Below are 19,710 nucleotides of genomic sequence, written 5' to 3' on the forward strand. Positions count from 1 at the left end.
AAATTTACAGCAAAACGGTTGAATTAAAACAGGACTTCACTACGCTCAATCAATTAGTTTGGTTAGGTGTGTTTTTTCCTTAATTTTTATTACTTATTCTGTTTTTTCATGGAACCAAATGACAGATAAAAAATATAGCAGTGGGCTTGATGGGGTAAAGTAAAAGGATTGGAGACTCACGGCAAGGCTGTGGTTGTCGCAGTCCTCGGAGAGGCTACTCTTGCCTGAGGCGCTGCTGGTGCCAATGCCGAGATCACTGAGGTCATTGTTGTCCTCTTCGGAATATATGGGCAGCGGAAGGCGGGCATTTTTACGGCCAGCTCTGAAAAGAAAGAAAAAATTACATAAACAGAGAAAAAAAAACTTCATTAACTAGCTAAATTTATTTATTAAATGGCCTACCAAACTAGGCTCTTGCCTGTATTGTTCTCTCAACTATGGCAATACTAGCGTCTAACCTCACGACTGCTAGCTTACATCTTTGGGCATTTCGAAATTCTCCGGGATCCATTATTATCAAAACATTGACAGTATTAGAGATTATAACTGCAGAAAATTTAAAAATAAACTGTTATGATATTTGTGGACTGTTAATATTAATTTATAATTTGTAATATTGAAAAATTAAATTATATCTAAGGTTAGGTTAGTTCAGATCAACGATCGTAAATAATAAATAAAACAATTACATTTGAACGGTCCCCGTTAATCGCCGATTTTTGGTCGGTTCAGCATATGTTCACGTTTTTACATATTATGTTTTTACAAATGTGTAAAATGTTTCAAAACTGTGGAATTTGTATTTTTAAATTCATAGTACTTATTCAATAAATTTGACCTACTAATGTTACGTAGTGCAAATGAAAAGCCTACTTCCTCAGTTTAATTACGTTGTCTGTGGAATAATTAGAAAATGCGCGGCAAATGGCAGAAGAATGGTTCACGCCACGGGCGCCAGGTGGCGGGGGGCATTTCCACGGGAAAGCGGCTAAAATGGAGGCAAACGGCAAAAAAATTATGTTGTTTTCTCCGAGCTTAGCGAGCCGTGTGTTTTCCTCACTGCGTCAAGTGTTATGCCAGGCATTTAATAAAACGATTAAGATGATTATAAATCCATTCCGTGCGGGATTTAACACGACATCTTAATAGATAATCCGCAATTTCCCAATCGACTGACTTGACTAAAACCAGAATACTACAATGAAGTCGCGCATAACATTTACATACACAGATAAATAATAATTAATATGTCGGACTTTGAGGTTAACCGTGGGTCAGCGACGGTTGTGGACAACGGGTCAATGATTATTAATTATTAGCAATGAATAAAGTCGTCAATTAACATAAATTGCCAGACGCAAAGTTTTTGTTTTCAACTATAATTCCACTTGAATCGATTTAAACTATGGCATACAGTTAAAACTTTCGATTACAGGGAGTTACGTGGTTCAAGTGTCAGCTTCCAGGGTCTTACCAAAGCGAGTAAGTAATATCAACATATTCGATTATTACACAGAGTTATTTTTTATTTATAATTATTGACAGAGGAAAATGGCGGTAACCCAAGAAACCGACAGAGTATTTCTGCCAACGTACAACAACTTTTATAAATTGGGAAAATTTGAAGGTTGTTTATGTATTTAGCAAGACAGTTTCACTTTGAAAAATAACAATTAATCACACATTTCAAAAGTGATATAAAGTCACGAAAAGTAGGTTAATTATGTGACGTAGATTAGGTTAGGTTTATAGGTTAGTTTTGTTTCATCGCTTTTAATGACATCACATTTTAAAAGGTGTATTGAATTGTCATTGTGTTGAGTTATCATATCACTTTGTTTTAGAAAGAAGAAACCGCGCAAATAATACGGCCATTTATGGAATAACAGAAGATGTATTTCTTCAAAATCTCCAGAGTGGTAGACACTCGCCAAAACACCACCAATCAGAATCGACGATGCTTGAAATGGCGTTAGCCGTGTTTGTTGTCCAGATCTATATAGTCCAGTACCTACTACTTCTCAACATGTCCAATTGGGGGTGTCATAATTCCATTGGTTCCAGTCAGTTAAAACTCTTTTGCGGTATTCACGTAAACAGAAATCCAATCATGGTTTTGACGCACCTTTTTAATGCAATATATAATATCATATTTTTAATTAATTCGATATGGTTTTTTTTATTCATCAAAAGATTTATACAATGTTTTGAATTAGTTTTTAATCGATATTAAGGTGTTGCCAATGTACCTGTAACACGGAACTACGTATTGTGAACAATGTGGATTCATTTTTTTCCCGACCTTGCATTAAGACGACCAATAAATAATAATAATAAAGTTGAAGTAATCAAATGTCAAGGCCGACAGACTAAAATAATTCTTCGAAAAGTAAACAAAGATAAATTCATTAAAAAAACATCGATTAAAAGACGATCATTATCATTACAGATATAAAATAAGAACAAAAGCTTTATTAGATTATTATCTATGGATAAACCGAATGCGGTACACCTATACCTAGAGGAATTGTTCAGTCAAGAAAATATATTGACAACACTAGGCCCCGTAGTAGGTGTTCAAAGATGGTTTGAAAGGGGGATATGTACTAAATACGAATGTTAGAGGGAGCGCGCTAATATTTAAAAAACGATAATAATTAGGCGAAAATGGTGAAAAAATTTAATAAAACACAACTCGTTTGAAAAAGAGCAAAAATGCTTTAATTTTTCTTCATTCAGTGACATGGTTATTACAATTAATAGGTATGTTTAGACCACCAAGCTAGGCACATGCCCGTGTTGTGGTGGTTGGAGTTACATTTAAAGATACACTGTGATTTTTTTCATGCCTATAACATATTAAATAAAAGAACAAAACGTGTTTTAAATAATTTTCGGAGCTTATTTTGCGATTTTTTTTCTACAGAGGGAATTTCATATAATTAATGTTGCGGCATAAAAAAAGGATGGATATTATCTTCAAAAATAACATATATTTTTTGGAACTTAAGAACTTAAAGAGAAACTTGTATAAATCGGTAGAAATTGGGTATGCGGGGGTTTAAATAAACATTAAAATCTAAGCTCTCCCAGCGAGATTGCACTGAAGCATTTCAAAAACCGTCCGTGGACAATAGTATCTGATTTAGTTTGACCACCGCGAAGATGAATACGATGTTGTCATTCAAATTGGGCTAAATAAAAATATTGTTTAATATTAGTATTTTTAGACGAAGAATAATAATAGGCAGCCAAAATTTATTTTAAATTATAAGTAATTGTTTTATAAAATAAATCAGGTCCCAAACCGGTACCTTGCGGTAGCCCAAAAAGCATATTACGCTGGAATTCATCGCATTCCACACTACATGGCATGCGTTAATGCAATATAAATTTGATTATAGTATTTCGACCCTGGTAATGTAATTCAACAGACCACGAAAAGCGCGCCAAGACTAGCCAGGCCCCACAATAAAACGAGAATTCCGAAGAATTAAGTGCGGAAAATGCCTACGCCGATTATAAAACAGAGAAAGCAGCAAAGCGATTAAATTAATGCAACAAAACCGTACAAAATCAATAATTAATTTACAATTTCTCTAAAAAGGGAAAATTATGATGAGCAAGTACCTATCAATACAAACAACGCCTTTCTAGCCTTTTGCACTATTCGTTATTGATCTTAATTATAAAGCAGAAAACCAACACGCATGAAACAAAATAAAAAACTATCGAACGGTGAGTTCTGGTGCCATGCAAATTTCACAACGTTATCTGTCTGGAATTTCTAGATTATTGTCATTATTTTCAGCTCCTAACGTTATTTTCGTCATTGTGTTACGAAGCTTTGAAATATTAATTATAAATAAGGAAGTGGCCATATTTTTAAATACATCTATATGACTTTCGCTTTTGTTTTCCCTGTCCCTGGGATTGAAGGCCCAATCCTCAGTCTAACCATATTTTTAAAAGATTAATGACATTTAAAAATAGATGTATTATAGTTTAAAAAAAAAACCTTGTTTTTACGGGTTGATTTTGTTTATGGTTCAATAAGAAAAAAAAGTGTTAAAACTTAGGCGAAATCAGGTGGTAAAACCAGTAAAATAAAAATAGTAAATACGATAACAGCCTCTGGGAGAATGGCTGTATTAGCTATCGACCCGATCTCAAGTTTTCAATTGATCTGTTCCTATCGCACGATTCGAAATGTGATTTATTTATCATTTTAACGTTTTTTCACGCTAGACGCATTTCGTCGCTATAATCGCCCATTGGCGTAACAAGTATTGGCACGCCAGAACATTAGAGTTATGCAGACGAATTACGTATACGAAGAGAAACTTGAGTGCACTCGCGAATAGGAGATATGCGGCTTATTAAAGGCATACAGAGTGGACGATACTCTCCACATCGCAGTAGTGAAAGACCACCATTCAGAATCAAAACATTACTTTAAATGGCTTTGTACGTGTTTGGACACAGATCTGAATAGCCAGGTACTTACCCACCTTCCCTCTTCCACCTCCTTCCCATCCCTGATCATGGGTTAGATTAGAACTTTATCAGACTGTAGTCTTATGACCGGTGAATAATCTAAGCCGACTGTTCAGAACATTGACGATACTTCTGGGGATGGGTCAGATTAGATTTTTTTTTATTTTATGTATATAAATTACAAACAATACATAACAAAATGAACCTTTGTCTGTCCAACTGGGGAGGATTCCCGTTTCAGGACAGCCAAATTGTGTATTTAGTACATAATATTCTTACAATGGAATGGCGACGCTGTCAAAACAAATTTTGGGAACATTGTTGAATGCATTCGAAGTAACAGGATGGTTTCTTTATACTTGAAAGAATCGCAAAGATGTAATTTATTACCAGGGTCAATTTGGATAACATTAGTAATTGCATTCAGAATAGATGATTGTTTTCTTTCGGGACATCACAAGTCTGAGATTCTTTCCAGGGCATTTCGGAGAACATTTACAATTGTATAGTTAGAATTTCCACATTTATAAATCAGTATAAGACATATGAATCCTATAGTACTTTTTTTTAGAATTTCTTAGGTGATAGAAATTACACATTACTAGACCAGAATATATGCCGTATGACATATGAATTTCAAATTTTAAAATTTCGAATCTTTATTTATTAAATGGATAGTCATTATTATACAGTAATTGTACTATACAGATTCGTAAATTTAAATAATAACAACAATGAAGATCAAGTATTAGGAACAAAAATAACCATTTTTAAACTTGAAATAAAAAGTGACTTTAGATCCTTATCTCTCATAAGTATAAAATAACCTTTAAAAAATAAAAATAAATTAATTAACGTTTTATATTATAGATTAGAACATTGTTTTCCGCAGTTTCCTTCTGACCCTGAGCATTTGGGACGTTTAAGCTTCCCTTCTCTATTATAATTTTGTTGGTTTGTCGCTTAGTTAAGTTCGTGTCGAAACATGAATGAAATAGTTTCTGGGACTTGACGGGGTTTATCCAATACAACACAAGAGATGCTGGGGAGATAGTGCAAAATCCAAAAATATCAGGGATGATGGGATTAATTCGCAATTTACTAATCTAATAGTTAAAGAGTTACCAGATTTATAATAATTTTCGAAAACTGACGAACAAGACGAAATATATCCAATGTAAACAAAGAAAGTGTTATTGGAATCCCAATAATGTTTACATTTTTTCACGGTTAGTAGCTAAAAAAATCGTGTGTTTTGTATGTTGGAAATCAATAATCAAACCTTATTGTCAGCACGCTTTAAAAAATATGCATTTTTATAATTAAACGCCTCCAGCATCGTAAATAGATATTGAATCGGTCTAGTCAACGATAACACTAAATGTATAGAAACCAGAAAATAACAGAATATACACGATTTAAACACAGCAGATACAGGAAATCACACTCATCGTGTTTATTACGACGCAAAGTAGTCTGCTAAATTAAAATTCAGGTTTAATCGCAGATAATGTTAACAGACCTTCATCAGCGGGGCTATAATATTCACGGCGATAAATTCATCAGCTTGGATAGTATGATCACTGATCACGATCAGGTACCATTTGCTCCTGCATCAAATGACGTGGTAGTCAGCGGAGACTGTAGATTAGAAGAAACTGTACCTAGGAGAATAATGTGCAGAAGCGGTTCGTTCTGAAAACTTATTTGGTTAAATAAATGTCTTTTGTAAAGAATCGGCATAGCTGGAGAAATTAGAGGGAGGGCTCTTTACGCAAAACTATAAATATTTCGCTGCCTTTGGATCGAAACCGGGTCAAGCAGAGGGTTGTCGGCTAAACTTACAATGAATCCTGATTATTTTACACTGAAATATCGCAAGGAAAGGTTTTGGCGAGATTGAATCGTTAGGCTAGCATTACACTTGTAAGGTTTTTTCGTAAATTTACGACTTCTAGCCAATGGGCGCATTGGATTTTCAAAATGCAAGATGCCCATTTGCTAGAAGTCGTAAATTTAGGAAAAAACTTACAAGTGTAATGCTAGCCTAATACTAACTTGTAAACTTTTATCAATAGTTGCACTCGGAATGCTAGAATCTTTTATTCTAGTGTGCATCAGCACTTGTTTATCTAAATATGGCTTTTGTGTACAATACGAGTAGCAATAAGAACACCGACACAATTTTTTTCCGCGATGCGTTCGAATGTGCCTTTTCAAGTACGACTTTTTGAAGACGAATAGTTAAAGTCAGTATACGAGAATGGTTTTATCCCTTATGTACAAATATTATAATAGTGTTTTGTTATGCCTGTCTCACTGATCGGATAAACTCTCTCAACATCTCAACGATAACATTCAGCCTTAATTACATCATGTGAGAAGGATTTAAATTTAAACAAGAGCTAAACATGGTAAACTATTGTATTAGTGCTGATTCGCCTCTGAATCTATACAACCGTCATAATAATTATACACGGCGACTTAAATTGACCACATCAACGATAGATAACATTACTTAAATACGACGGAATGACATGGCATTCAAAGGTACTTTCGCCCTGACGATAATAAGTTTATACCTTCCTATGCTATCTGATTATTTACTATCCACTACGATTATTGTTATTTCTATCAATATAATGACAACATTTGACCTCAGTTTTAAATTATGTGGTTTCACCTACATTTAAGCTAAAGCACGTTGATCCGCCCGATAGAGAATGACTAATTTAAGTATTTATCAAGAATACAAAATTGAGTGAAATCCAATACTATCCAAATATGGTCAATGGAAGGTGGACCAAAATGTGTACCAAATAACCAACAGACAAATATGAAAGCTAAAAGTGAAGTAGAACCTAAAAAGGAACGGTCTTGCTGGATTCAGAAAGATAAGAATCTCTCAGAGATGATTTGCGAAATTCCTGTAAATATGTTGGACAATGTTGATGTTGGTATAAGAATAGATTAGGTTGATAGGCTCACCTGTCTTCCATCATTTCGCTGAAGGTCTTTGAGCGGCGTCTCTCCCTCGCCTGGTCCTCTTCTGTTATTCTCTTTACTTCTACACATCTCTCAATGATGTGCTCAACACGCTTCCGTCTTGATGACTTCCAATTATCCAGATTCTGCAATAAAACATTTAATTAGGATCATTAATATATTTTGTTGGGCATTTTTTTGCTTTCGTACAATTTTGCGCAATTATTGTGGGTCGACAGCATCAAAAATGAAACTATTGTTGAAACATTATACGATATCTATTCTATTTCATTATTCTACATTTAATACACGTTATTCAAATCGGAATCACTTAGTTCTACGAAGAAAAGAACACACAATTTTAACTAGTGTTTTCACTACTCGATAACTGAAACATTTACGCCAAATACATAATAAGTAATAGCCCAACATACGGAAAAATACAGCTATCACAACTCGCATGTGCAAATATGCCAGACAGAAAGCAATGGGGGGAACAATCGTCAGTAGATACGGACAGTGAACAGCGCGGTACATTTGATATGCTCCGGGCAATTCAATTGATTGAAAGCCACACCACCTCACAAAGGCATTACAAAAAGCTACAAAAGGCACACACGTCAATTATAGAGGCCGAGGTGAGGCTGGATTTTAACACGTGCACAACGGGGAATAGGGAACACCCAGACAGCGCATAACTCCACGTGCCCATAGTCTTCAATCCACTCGAGATCCCGACCTTTACCCAGTAATTAAAAATACGTGTATGGATCCCACCGGACCTAGACATAAATTCAGACGGACAACCATGAATTTATTGAACTCCAGAATGAGCGGCGGTATTGCCTATTATGTAAGCCTCGAGCCATCATCCATAGTAAGTGGCTGAATTCTCTAGTCAGAATTACGTGTCCTTCAATTCAATGATGAAAAACAAAATATGACAAATTGCCGCCGTATTAAAAAAGCATTTCGTTTGTGTAATCATTGGCAATTAATCAACTGTTCGGTGAGTTTGCCATTTGCGGGTCGTAAACACTGTTTATGGATCTCAAATGATTGTAACCTTTTAAATTTTAACCAATTAAGAAGTTTTTGTTTGACTAATCATTAATTTATTTCAATTACCGATAATACTTGCCATCCATTATTCAAATAGATTGCCAGATGTAATTGCCGCTTGTCTACATTCTGAATAATATGGAAATTTGATATACGACTTTCGGTATATCGGATTGCCGGTTTTTTTCGATAAAGTCATTTTTCCTTGTTAATTTGACAGTATTGTTGAGGAATTCGTGCTTGGAAAATAAGTTCCCACGTAAATATTGCCGATACGTTTGCAGGTGTCCCACAAGGTTTTGCACTGTTTGAAGGAAATATAGTAGAGTTGTATCTGCAGCAAGCAGTGAATAGATATAATATGTACTACATATATTTTTCTGTGAACAATAATACGCATATACTGTACTGTCGGTTGGTCTGATTATACCAACATATTAGTATTCAAAGGAAAGAGCACATAGAATAATTGGACAGATGAATGCCTCAAGGTTGGGATAGTACCTACGTATTTGGTTAGGAAAGCGTTTCGAAAGCCAATGTCAATTCAAACTCAATAGGGTATCAGCATATGGACTGACGGAAAATGAATAAAACAACAATGAATGAAGCACTTCAACCAGACATTTGCAAAGTGGAATATGTACGCTCAATGGCGGATACTTGAATAGAAATATATAAGGCAAGCAGTTTGCTCTGCATTATTGGCTGTTGCGTAATTTCGATTCAGCTGTATTCTGTCAATCTTTGTAATACAATAGTATAATGGTACGCAACTGCCGACCGTGTACAAAACGTAAGTGCGCATTACCATTGTGTTTGGCAGCTACATCTGATTCGAAGCCCCTGCGATACATGAAAAACTTATGACCCTGTGCAAAAATGGTCAATGCGTTTGATAGATCCTATCTAAACCGACAGATTGTAATCTTTACAACAAAGACTTAAAGTGAGAATGCTGAGTTTGTTCTGCCGTAATTGCCATTGAAGGCGTTCTGAAGAACTAGGTTCATAGATCCCCTCGGCACCTGTGTGTAACCGGAAGACACGCCAAACACCTTCGCAACATTTTGGTCGCAATGAATAGGGTGGTTTTACTATCAACATTTCGGCTGTGGAACGATTATATTATAAATTTTCAATTCGACCCCGTACAGAATCCCTAAAATAACAAAACCAAGAAGAACACCACCAGTGCAAAACCTTGAGGGAAACCTCGGGATCTTCTGTGCACTCTATTAAAGAAAACCGGATAAAACAAAACAAAACATTAGAATAATAGGTTAGGTTAGCTTAAGCTAATTTTTCTTCGTCATTACTTTTCCTCAATGTACTCTTTTGTCATGGAATCCTTTGGAATACCATTCCTTTCCTTTAAAAAAAAGAACCCCATACAGAAATTCTAAAAATAAGATATACCTCATGTAGAACCCTTGGAGGAAACCTCAGAAAATTCTGTGAGGAGTTAATAAAGCAGTTTGTTGGTACTTACAGACTGCCAGTCTTCTTGCTCCTCCTTCTTGACCTCCTTGGTCTTTCGCACCTCTTCGGACCTCTTCAGCTGCTCCTGCGCAGACCGGAATAGTTCGCAGGGCCCGACCTTGATGAACTGCAGAGGGTTGGCCGCTGGCTTTGGCGGAATCGCCTTGGAGATGCGACCCTTGGCCGCCTGCAAGTATTCTGGCTCATCGGAAGAGAGCTAAAACAAAGAAAAGAATCAAATTAGTCAATATATTTGGATATGCCGCAAAGTAAGTCGATTACTAAATGTGTATGCTTATTTCTGACAATATGGGAGATCTACAGGATGAACGAAGTAAATATGAAGAATGTGTTAGTAATGAACGTAAGTAAGTCAAGCCATGGTGTTTGAAAGAGAGAGTACGAAAACAGTGTAGAATATACAGTGTGGAATAAAGATAAATGAAGAAAGATATAGCTGTGAACAATGAACACTTGGAGCAGGTGGAAGAGTTTTCGTATTTGGGAAGAATGTTTATGACATTATAGAGACATGGAAAGGCTGATAATGACATTGAACGACTATTTTGATGTATTGGCATACTATATATACAGGCATGAAACTGGCAGAGGAAGGATGTAAGTAGACAAAATTCTGTATAAAAGAGATCCCTGAGGCGTATGTGTGGTAAAATCATGTATGAACGTGTTAAATATATAGTGATCTGGAAAGAGTGAAAGGATGATGAAAGAGTAATGGATAAGATTAATAAAGAGATGCTTATCGAGGCGTATCGAACGTACAAATAAATGAGTGTAAGCAGAATGTACGATGCGGAAGTGCGTGGTAGAAGAAAATCGGAGACGTCCGAGGCAGACACGGCACGATCAAGTAAATCAAATACTTGAATCGGGCCATATAGAGTCAGAATAACAGAAGAGTTTGTATGAGAAGATGTATACATGTGAAAGAAACAAGATCTATCATCTCTGCATATCCCTGCGGTAAAACGGCCCGATGGTTAGTCAATTAGATACGCAGCATCAACCGTGACAAAAGAGGGTGAAGGATCCAAATTAAACTGACTGGAAACAATAAAAGTAAGCATACATGTACATGGGTATATAAAATTGTCAAAAAAAAAACAAATGTAAACGTCACAACTCACAAAGTCGGTTAGTATTGCTTTAATGCCATGGACAACTTGATTTGAAGAAGACATAAGGGTGTATATAAACAGGACAAAATTTCCGCGAGCCGGCTTTCCCATAATTCGCGGCGCGTAGTAATAAGTAGCATAATATACCTTGAGATCAAAGTTTGGCTTGAAAGTCACGTGCGCGGTTTCTGTTTGATTTTATTCAATTGATTCACGAATAGTTGTTGATAATATTTCTTTGAATTAAACTATGAGTTATAAGCTGTATGTGGTCAGTAACAAAGTACAAAGAAAATCAAAGAGCAAGAACGTGTACATCGGATAAAAAGAAAAAAATGCCCACCCTATCAAGCTCGGGTGAAAACCTTCAATGATTGGATCATTGGTTGAATTGCACGCAGAGTAATGATAGCCGTGGCAAATTGGTGAAATCTACCCACTACTCACGCCATAACGAGAATGCGCACAGGAGCAGAAGATGAAATGACGAGAGATGAGAGGATGCCCTAAGTAGAAGATACGAAGATGCCTATTAAGCAGAAAATGGCAGATGCCTTGTTAAGTAGGCGGCACAAGAAGCAGTGGCGGATCTACAGAGTTACAATTATTGCTTCCGAATCTTTGAGATTAAGGGTAAGGAAATAAGCATTTGGATCACTGTAAAAGAAAAGTCACCACATTATATTTTCATCATTTTCAAACGTGCTGGAGCATTATCCTTACTACAAAATGTCACAATGTGCGGCTAAAGACCACAGACCACAAATAGTATGAACAAAGTTTTAGTGTAGGTTATGTTAAATAAAACTTTGAAGTGACAGCCTTCAAAGTTACTCAGTGTCGTTGCACGTGAGCATTTTGAGAATTTGTCGTATTTTGAAGGAAGTTTTGTCCAGAATGTCATACAAAAATACAAATACAATAAAAAAATTTAAGGTTACGGACAATTCCTCATCCTTAATTAGATCCGGAATCGCCCCTCAGATCACTTCCATCGAAAATCTGCCCTTGAACATCTGATATTATTAATACTCTAGCGTCTGGACGGTGTAGGCCCTCTCATTGGTCAAATTTAAATTGTCTGTTTCAGTTAAATTCCGCTAACTTGAAAATTAAGGCACGATTTGAAAATGACACGATGCTCATATAATTTTTGGATAATATCGAAGAAAATATGTTTTAGAAAGTTGACAATCCATTGGATTCATTACATTACAGTAAAAATTATCCACAATTACGTATTAAAATTTGACGTTTATCATTATTCACGCGAAAGACAGATTGTTCAGTGTTGCCAGCGTATATGGAAAAAATGTAAAAAACTTTTATAGCCAGTTAGTGTCAAGCAATGTACAATGTCAGTGTGATTATTTAATGTGAGATATATTATAATTATAAATAATTATAAATAATAAATATAATTTATAATTATAAATCCACCATCATAAATTAAATAAAAAATAACCAGTTCCACTCGATACTTAAATACGTAATTAATTATTTTTTTGATATTACAACACCGACCCCATTCGCTGTCATCAGCTGTCATGTTTAATATGTGATAATTACAGAATTATTATTGACGTGATAACCGTAGATATTTCTTTTAAAAACTATCGCTGTGAATCGCTAAAAAGAAATGTTTGTTTTCAGATTATTATTTCAATTTAATTACTATGGCTAAAAGGTATGTGGGCAATATTTTACCAGAATTGGTCAAATTTCGGAATGTTCGAATGAGAGGGAAATTTACCAAGCGATTGAAGTGCCATATACTACAAATTTTAGCTTATCCTCCAGCACGAATGATTGACAGGAGATTGTAGTCAATCTAAAAACTTTAGGAATTTTGTTTGTCAATACAAATGCTACTTGATGTATACAGTGTTAATAGATTTGCCTCATTTGGAGCACAAATAGCTAATATCCCAGGTAATGGTCCATATTGTTTTTAAAAAATTGGTTAGGTTTATCATCTGACTTCCAGAAGTATACAAGTTGCAGGTAAAATACCTTCCTATGCTCAGCTTTATCTATATGATCCTGATGAGGCTGTTAGAGTGCGTATGAGTCATCCATGTTATGCCGATTGCTATAAAAATATAATGCAAATAATTGATGATTGAACTAAAAGAAGCTGTCGAGGAAGAAGAAATACGCATTGCGGCTGAGGGTGGGCAGGTGAGAGATATACGTCTATTATTTACACGTTCATCAGAGGTACAATGCTCCAACCAGTTCTCACGATATCGCTATGGTTTACGTAGCAGACAGACGGGAATTTGTCATCGGGTATAGATATCGCTGTTTAACCTAAAAATGTTGAAGGACCTCAAAGGATGGCAACTTTATCAAAGCATTTAGATCCCATGGTTTTCCCACTACTATTTCCATCAGGTAAATGTGGTTGGACTCCAGGCTTTCAGCATCATGCTGATTTCTGTACTGCTCAATGTCATACTGTAACTGCTATGTAGTTTTATGCAAGTAAATTAGCAGTGCGAAGAAACATATTTAATCCAATCCATTATGCGGGTAAACTTTTTCAACAGTATTTAATTCATGCTTACATTATTTACCAATCTGGTCGCCTAGATTACATTAGGAAAAACCAACGACACCTCAGAGTGGAATGCTATCAAGGTTTGCAAAACCATGTAAGAAATTTAGCCACTGATAGAGGAGTATGTGCAGGTAATACAGTCATTCTTCCATCTTCATTTACTGGTGGACCACGCCATGTGAATAAACTTTATCAAGTTTCAATGGCAATGGTACGTAAATTTGGTCGTCCTGTCGTCGTCATAACTTTTACATGCAATCCCAAATGGACAGAAATACCAACCGAATTGGAACATTATCAATCGGCCGCGGACAGGCCTGATATAGTAGCCAAGGTTTTCCATCTAAAAGTCAAGGAATTTATTCATGATATGACTGAGAAACATGTTTTTGGAAAGGTAATTTGTTGGGTGTATACTTCTGTAATTGATCAGCAAAAAAGAGGACTCCCTCATCTACATGGTGTGTTTACACTTTGCAGCCAAGATAAGTTGTATACAGCTTCTGATATTGATAATGCCGTATCTGCAGAACTACCCCATCCGAAGAACGGCTTTGTACCATATTATTTAAAAAAATAACATTCATGGACCATGTGGCGTACTTAATCCAAGGTCAGTCTGCATGGTATACGGTAAGTGCTCTAAAAAATTCCCCAAATCATTTAAAGATGCTACTGATAATAATTCCGCAGGTTACCCAGAGTACAGGATACGTGATAATTTTTCTGAAAATCACGTTGTTCGGGATATACGTATCGACAATCGATTTGTTGTTCCATATAATGCATTCCTTAGCAAAAAATATGATGCTCATATTAATGTTGAAATTTGTTCCTCTTTGGATAGTATTTATTTATTTATACTGGGTTTTTAGAGATTTTCTCACTTATCTATACATGATCAATCTCACTCAATTTTACTTCTGGCTTTACATTTACCCGACAGCCAATCTGTTTATTTTGTAGAGGGGCGGGAGGAACAGGCTCTTAGGGAAGCATCTACAAGGAACACCTCTTTAACAGCGTGGTTCCAATTAAATCTTAAAGATATTGAGGGACGCTCTATTCTGTATCAAGATGTACCAAATAACTATGTCTTTTCAGCTGGTAAAAAGTGGACGAGGCGACAGCGGGGAGGCGACAACATCATTGATGACATACGAGAATGGACGCAGTGCATGACGGAGGCTTCATTGTATTTGATGCCTAAAATTCTTAGACATCTATTTGTTTTAATTTTAATACAATGTATCCCTTCGATCTTCGGCTGAAGATTTTTTTCATCGTGGTGTTGCTGAAGAAACAGCTATTAATTAATCTTTGTCTTTTAAACATACAGGATATTCTTATGAAGGAGAATTCATCTTGCAGAATGCAGGGCTTACCTGAACCTGATGAAAGTTGCAGTTTTGGACAAGTATCTGATTTTAATGTAATTTCTGAAAACACTTTAGGTGAATTGATGGCTGCCAAACTCAATGACGTACAACTTCAAGCATATAATTCTATTTTGAATAAGTTTTTTCACATGAAAATGATGACAATGAATGTTTCTTCATTGATGGCCCAGGCGAAACATGGAAAACATACCTTTACTAAACTTTAATTCACACTCTAAGACGAAAAGGTAAAAGAGTTTTATCATACTGCTTTTAATTTACCCATCAATTTACAGGACAATACAACATGTAAGGTCACATCAAAGAATCGGAAAATTATAACGGAAGCAGATATTATAATATGGGATGAAGCACCAGGTGTAGCTTTAGAAGTTATTGAGCGTACTATACGTGATATCATGGGAAGTGATTCTGTCTTTGGTAACAAAGTTATTGTTTTGGGCGGAGACTTTCGTCAGATCCTTCCAGTGTGTCGACGTACTTCACGAGGACAATTAATTGCCGCTTGCATAAAAAGCAGCATACTTTGGTACCATTTGAAAATTTTTCAATTAAAAACAAATGTCAGAGCTTTAGAAAGTGAAAATATATTTTCTAAATGGCTTTTGGACTTGGAAGATGGCAAACTTCCTTCGGTAGAAGGAACATTAGAATCATCTGTGCTTATTCCCAATGTAAATATTTGTCAAGATATTATTCACTATATATACAGTGAGACACATACAACTCCTGATGCCTTAGTGATGAGTCAACGTACCATATTGTGCCCTAAAAATAGTCATGTTTATGCTATCAATGAGGATGTACTTCAACGGAAAGCGCCCCTGAGCTGATATCTCACAAAAGCGGTGCTATAAAAATTTCAGCTGTAACTTAATTCAAGCCAAAATCATTACGGGGAACAGAAAAGGTACAGTACATTTCATTCCTAGAATTTAAAACACTTTGTCGGATGTTACAATTAGTCAAATTAGCTTATGCAATGAACATCAATAAATCTCAAGGACAAACTTTTGAACGGGGTGGACTGTTACTTCCTGAACCAGTATTTTCTTATGGACAGTTTGAGCGCAGTCATCGTTATTTATACAAATTCTGACTGATTGGTATACGGATAATATTGTTTATAAAGAGATTTTTTCCTAATGAAAGTGTATAATATTATGTTGTAGATTGTAAAAAATAAAAGTATAATAAATTGTACTTGCTTAAAAAGTTTTGTTTTTTGACTCAATTTATCCCACCTGTAAGGTTTTCCAGCCTAAGAATTAAGAGAGTTTTGGTGTATTTACTTTGACAATCGTTAGGTAAGAGCGTAATATTATTTCACCCAAATATGTAGATTTTTAGGACTTATCCCAATAAAATAATTCTTCATATATTTTAAAAAAAATGTAATTACTTTGACAGTCTTTTGGTAAGAGTATATTATTTTACCAAAGTTATATGTAATATTGTAATATGTTGATATTTTTTTATTTTCAAATTACATATAAATATTTTGCAATTTAAGTTTCGATTTAAAAATTAAATCATTTCGGTGGTATGGAAGAGGAAACATTTTTCTCATTGACGAGATTTATTTTGGGGTGAGGGGTGTTTAATGGTTCAGAATGTCTTTCTATTATATATCTACCCATTGATCTAATATCTACCTATTAAATGTAACTGTTAGTATCACTCAAACTGGGCGAAGCCCAACGAAGTGCCGCCCGCAGGGCCTAGCAGCAAAAACCCGCGGAGCGGGTTTTTAACTGCTAGTCTCTATAATTGTACAACTTTGTAAGGCGCAAAGAAATTGTGGAAAGATAGAATGTTTCTCTAGTTTCAAAACAAGTAGCCCTAAAAATGTCCAACAAGACCGAGCCATGCTCCGCAAATCCGCCACTGACCCAGGATATAAGATAAGGTAAGAATATCCATGGTGATGGGAATGATGCCAGCCGAAATACCAAAGGGCGAACGTGCCCAGAGAACACGAGTTTGGACAGGAATTTCAACAATTTCAACAAGGTCAGCAAAGAATGGAGAAAGAAAGAGGCAACTAACAAGAAGTCATTGACGCTATCGCCGAATCTGTTGACCAAAACTGCAAAATCAAATGGTGTTTTTGCTTTTGAAATAGAGAATTACACTACTTTTTTAGTTGAATGCTTTCACTTGTTATCACGATTAAAAAAACATAATAATTACATCTCTACAATAGAATATTTTCACTGCTTTTTATTTGTCGAAAAAAATGATGGTAATGATGGAATATTTATAATGACGAATAAATTTTCTATAACGATTTAAAATGTGTCATTTTCGATTTGCCACCAAAACAACGTGTTCTTTTTTATTAGTCAATTCGGCGGCGTTACGGTCACGCCGGACGTACTTTGACGTTTTCTGTGTCATAATGACGTTGTAGCCAGTTGGAATCGTTACGGAATGTGAGGTTTTAGATCGTTGTAGATTAATAGTACAATGATCAGAATCAGAAAAACAACCTTTAAGTCTTCCACACACTTTTAACGGTATTCATAAATTGTGAAAATACACCATTGTTAATATTCGACCATTTTGACTGATAACAGTGAGTCTCAGCAAGTAACACCGAATAACGTCACATGGAGAGTGATAGGTACTACACCAGCAATGAGATTTATTCTAATGCGAAAAATATTATTATAAGACTATTACGGTGTACATTTGTGTAAACTGTCGGAATTGGCGAGGAATGTCCACTTTCTCTGTGACAAACTCGCCACAATGAAAGTTTAAAAGGTATGTAAGAGTATAATGTGCTTTGAGAACTAACGGCAGAGTCAAGAGGTCACATTGGCGGCTCTCAACAGAGCTGGAAATCAATCATCTCACGGGACAAGTTACAAAAGGCCACTGCAAAGTCCTCGCAACAATGTTCAACTTGTAGACTTATCGAAAGTTAAAAATGCCTTCCGCATATCGCTGGGATAAGGAATTTCAATGAAAATGTACTACATATAATTATTTTAGATTAAATATGGTTCCATAACGGAACAGAGCAATGAAGAAAAGTGAAGGAAAAACCAACCAACCAAACAACAAACCTAACCTAACCGCTCTTTAAACTGAGGTAATATATTATGTACATCCATGAGGTATACAGATCGATAAACACCGATTCTGAATACCTATATAAGTTTTCTTTTAGGATTAATTAAACGTTCTAGATAAATATCTAAACGCTCTGTGATTGGTCGGATGCTTTCTGGCGTCATCGGCACCCATGCCACTAGTTACGATAGTTAGGGGGTACTTCACCAATTCAGATTAAACTGTTGAGTAACAACTCTTAAAGTATCTTTAATCATTGGATATACTGGTTGTGAAAACAGGAATTTACTTGACGGGTGGGGTTACTGTGCAATGGTGAAACAGATATTTATCGCAACTCGACGAGTATCGCTAATCATCAGATTACTCAAAGATGGTAAAATACCTCTTAGGAGTATCATCAAATTTGGATGGTTTCAGAACGAATCAGAACACTTTTTAAAAGTTATATAAGGTCATTGAAAGTGATTTTAAAAAACTAGCCTAAAAACCAAACCCAACCAATTTGTTGTCATTTGTTTTTCAAGACTTTATTTATATTACTTTTTATAGGTGTTTGGTGTGATTTGGTTTGTTACTTAATTGGATAAATTATGTACTAGCTGTACCCCGCTACGTGTTTCTGTGAATCAATCTGTCGGTGCAGACAGAGATAGCGCGTATGGCTTTTACGTCCAACAGATGGCGATGTTCGTTAAGCACATTTGTTCAACAAATGGCGCTGTTTTTTATTAAAAAATATGCCTTAAAAAGCATGCTTTTTTATTTGTCCAATACCACGCTGTGTCAAAATTTCAAAGCAATCGGTGAAGAACTATCGGAGATTTACGATTTTGAACAAACGAACATTTACCTTTTTATTTAAATAGATAAGATTCCGGCTTTCAAATAAATTTAACTAAGTGTGAAAACACATAATAAAAAATTATGTAATATGGTGAATATTATTCATTTTTAAAACATAACTGGAATTCATAATTCCGACCAAAGGACGTTCGTTAAAAATAAATTAAGAAAATTTGCATGAAAAACAGCGTGATACTTCCTCAAAGCTAAAATTATAAATGATAATGATTGAAAATTCGATTAGAATGGCAAGAAACTGATCGGTAATTTTAATGATTTTTTTTTTACCTTACTTATTTAGAATAATAGTTATTGATGGACATTCAACGATCGGGTAAAGGTTGCGAAATAATGGTTTATTATAAATATATTTTTTCATAATTTTAATGTATAGTATAATCGTTATTTTCCGCATTATTTATCATCAAAATGTATCATCTGCCAATTAGGAATCCTAAAACAATCATAATTGATTCATGACAAGGATACATACAAGTTTTACAACAACATTATAAGATATAAATCACAAATAAAAAGATAGATACACAATATAGGGAGATCGGAGATAGAAAATATACCGACACCAATTACAGATTGAAACCGAAACTATTCAACTGCACTAAAAACACTGCCTGCTAATTGATATCAGAACCCA

General features: G+C 35.2%; 1 protein-coding gene across 4 annotated transcripts in view; it reads right to left on the minus strand.

Annotated features, from left to right (window-relative positions):
- Positions 1-19,710, minus strand: part of smash (smallish) — a 332,173-nt gene that overhangs the window by 19,133 nt on the left and 293,330 nt on the right. For all 4 annotated transcript variants that reach the window (XM_089640403.1, XM_089640402.1, XM_089640404.1 and 1 more), the window contains exons 7-9: positions 10,037-10,243; positions 7,486-7,628; positions 181-322 (exon numbers count right to left, since the gene is read on the minus strand). In XM_089640403.1, coding sequence (XP_089496529.1) covers positions 181-322; positions 7,486-7,628; positions 10,037-10,243 — 492 coding nt within the window. The remainder of the gene's footprint in view (positions 1-180; positions 323-7,485; positions 7,629-10,036; positions 10,244-19,710) is intronic.

This window comes from Hesperophylax consimilis, chromosome 15 (assembly GCF_061612785.1).
Source record: "Hesperophylax consimilis isolate HC1 chromosome 15, BYU_Hcon_1.0, whole genome shotgun sequence".
Classification (NCBI taxonomy): domain Eukaryota; kingdom Metazoa; phylum Arthropoda; class Insecta; order Trichoptera; family Limnephilidae; genus Hesperophylax; species Hesperophylax consimilis.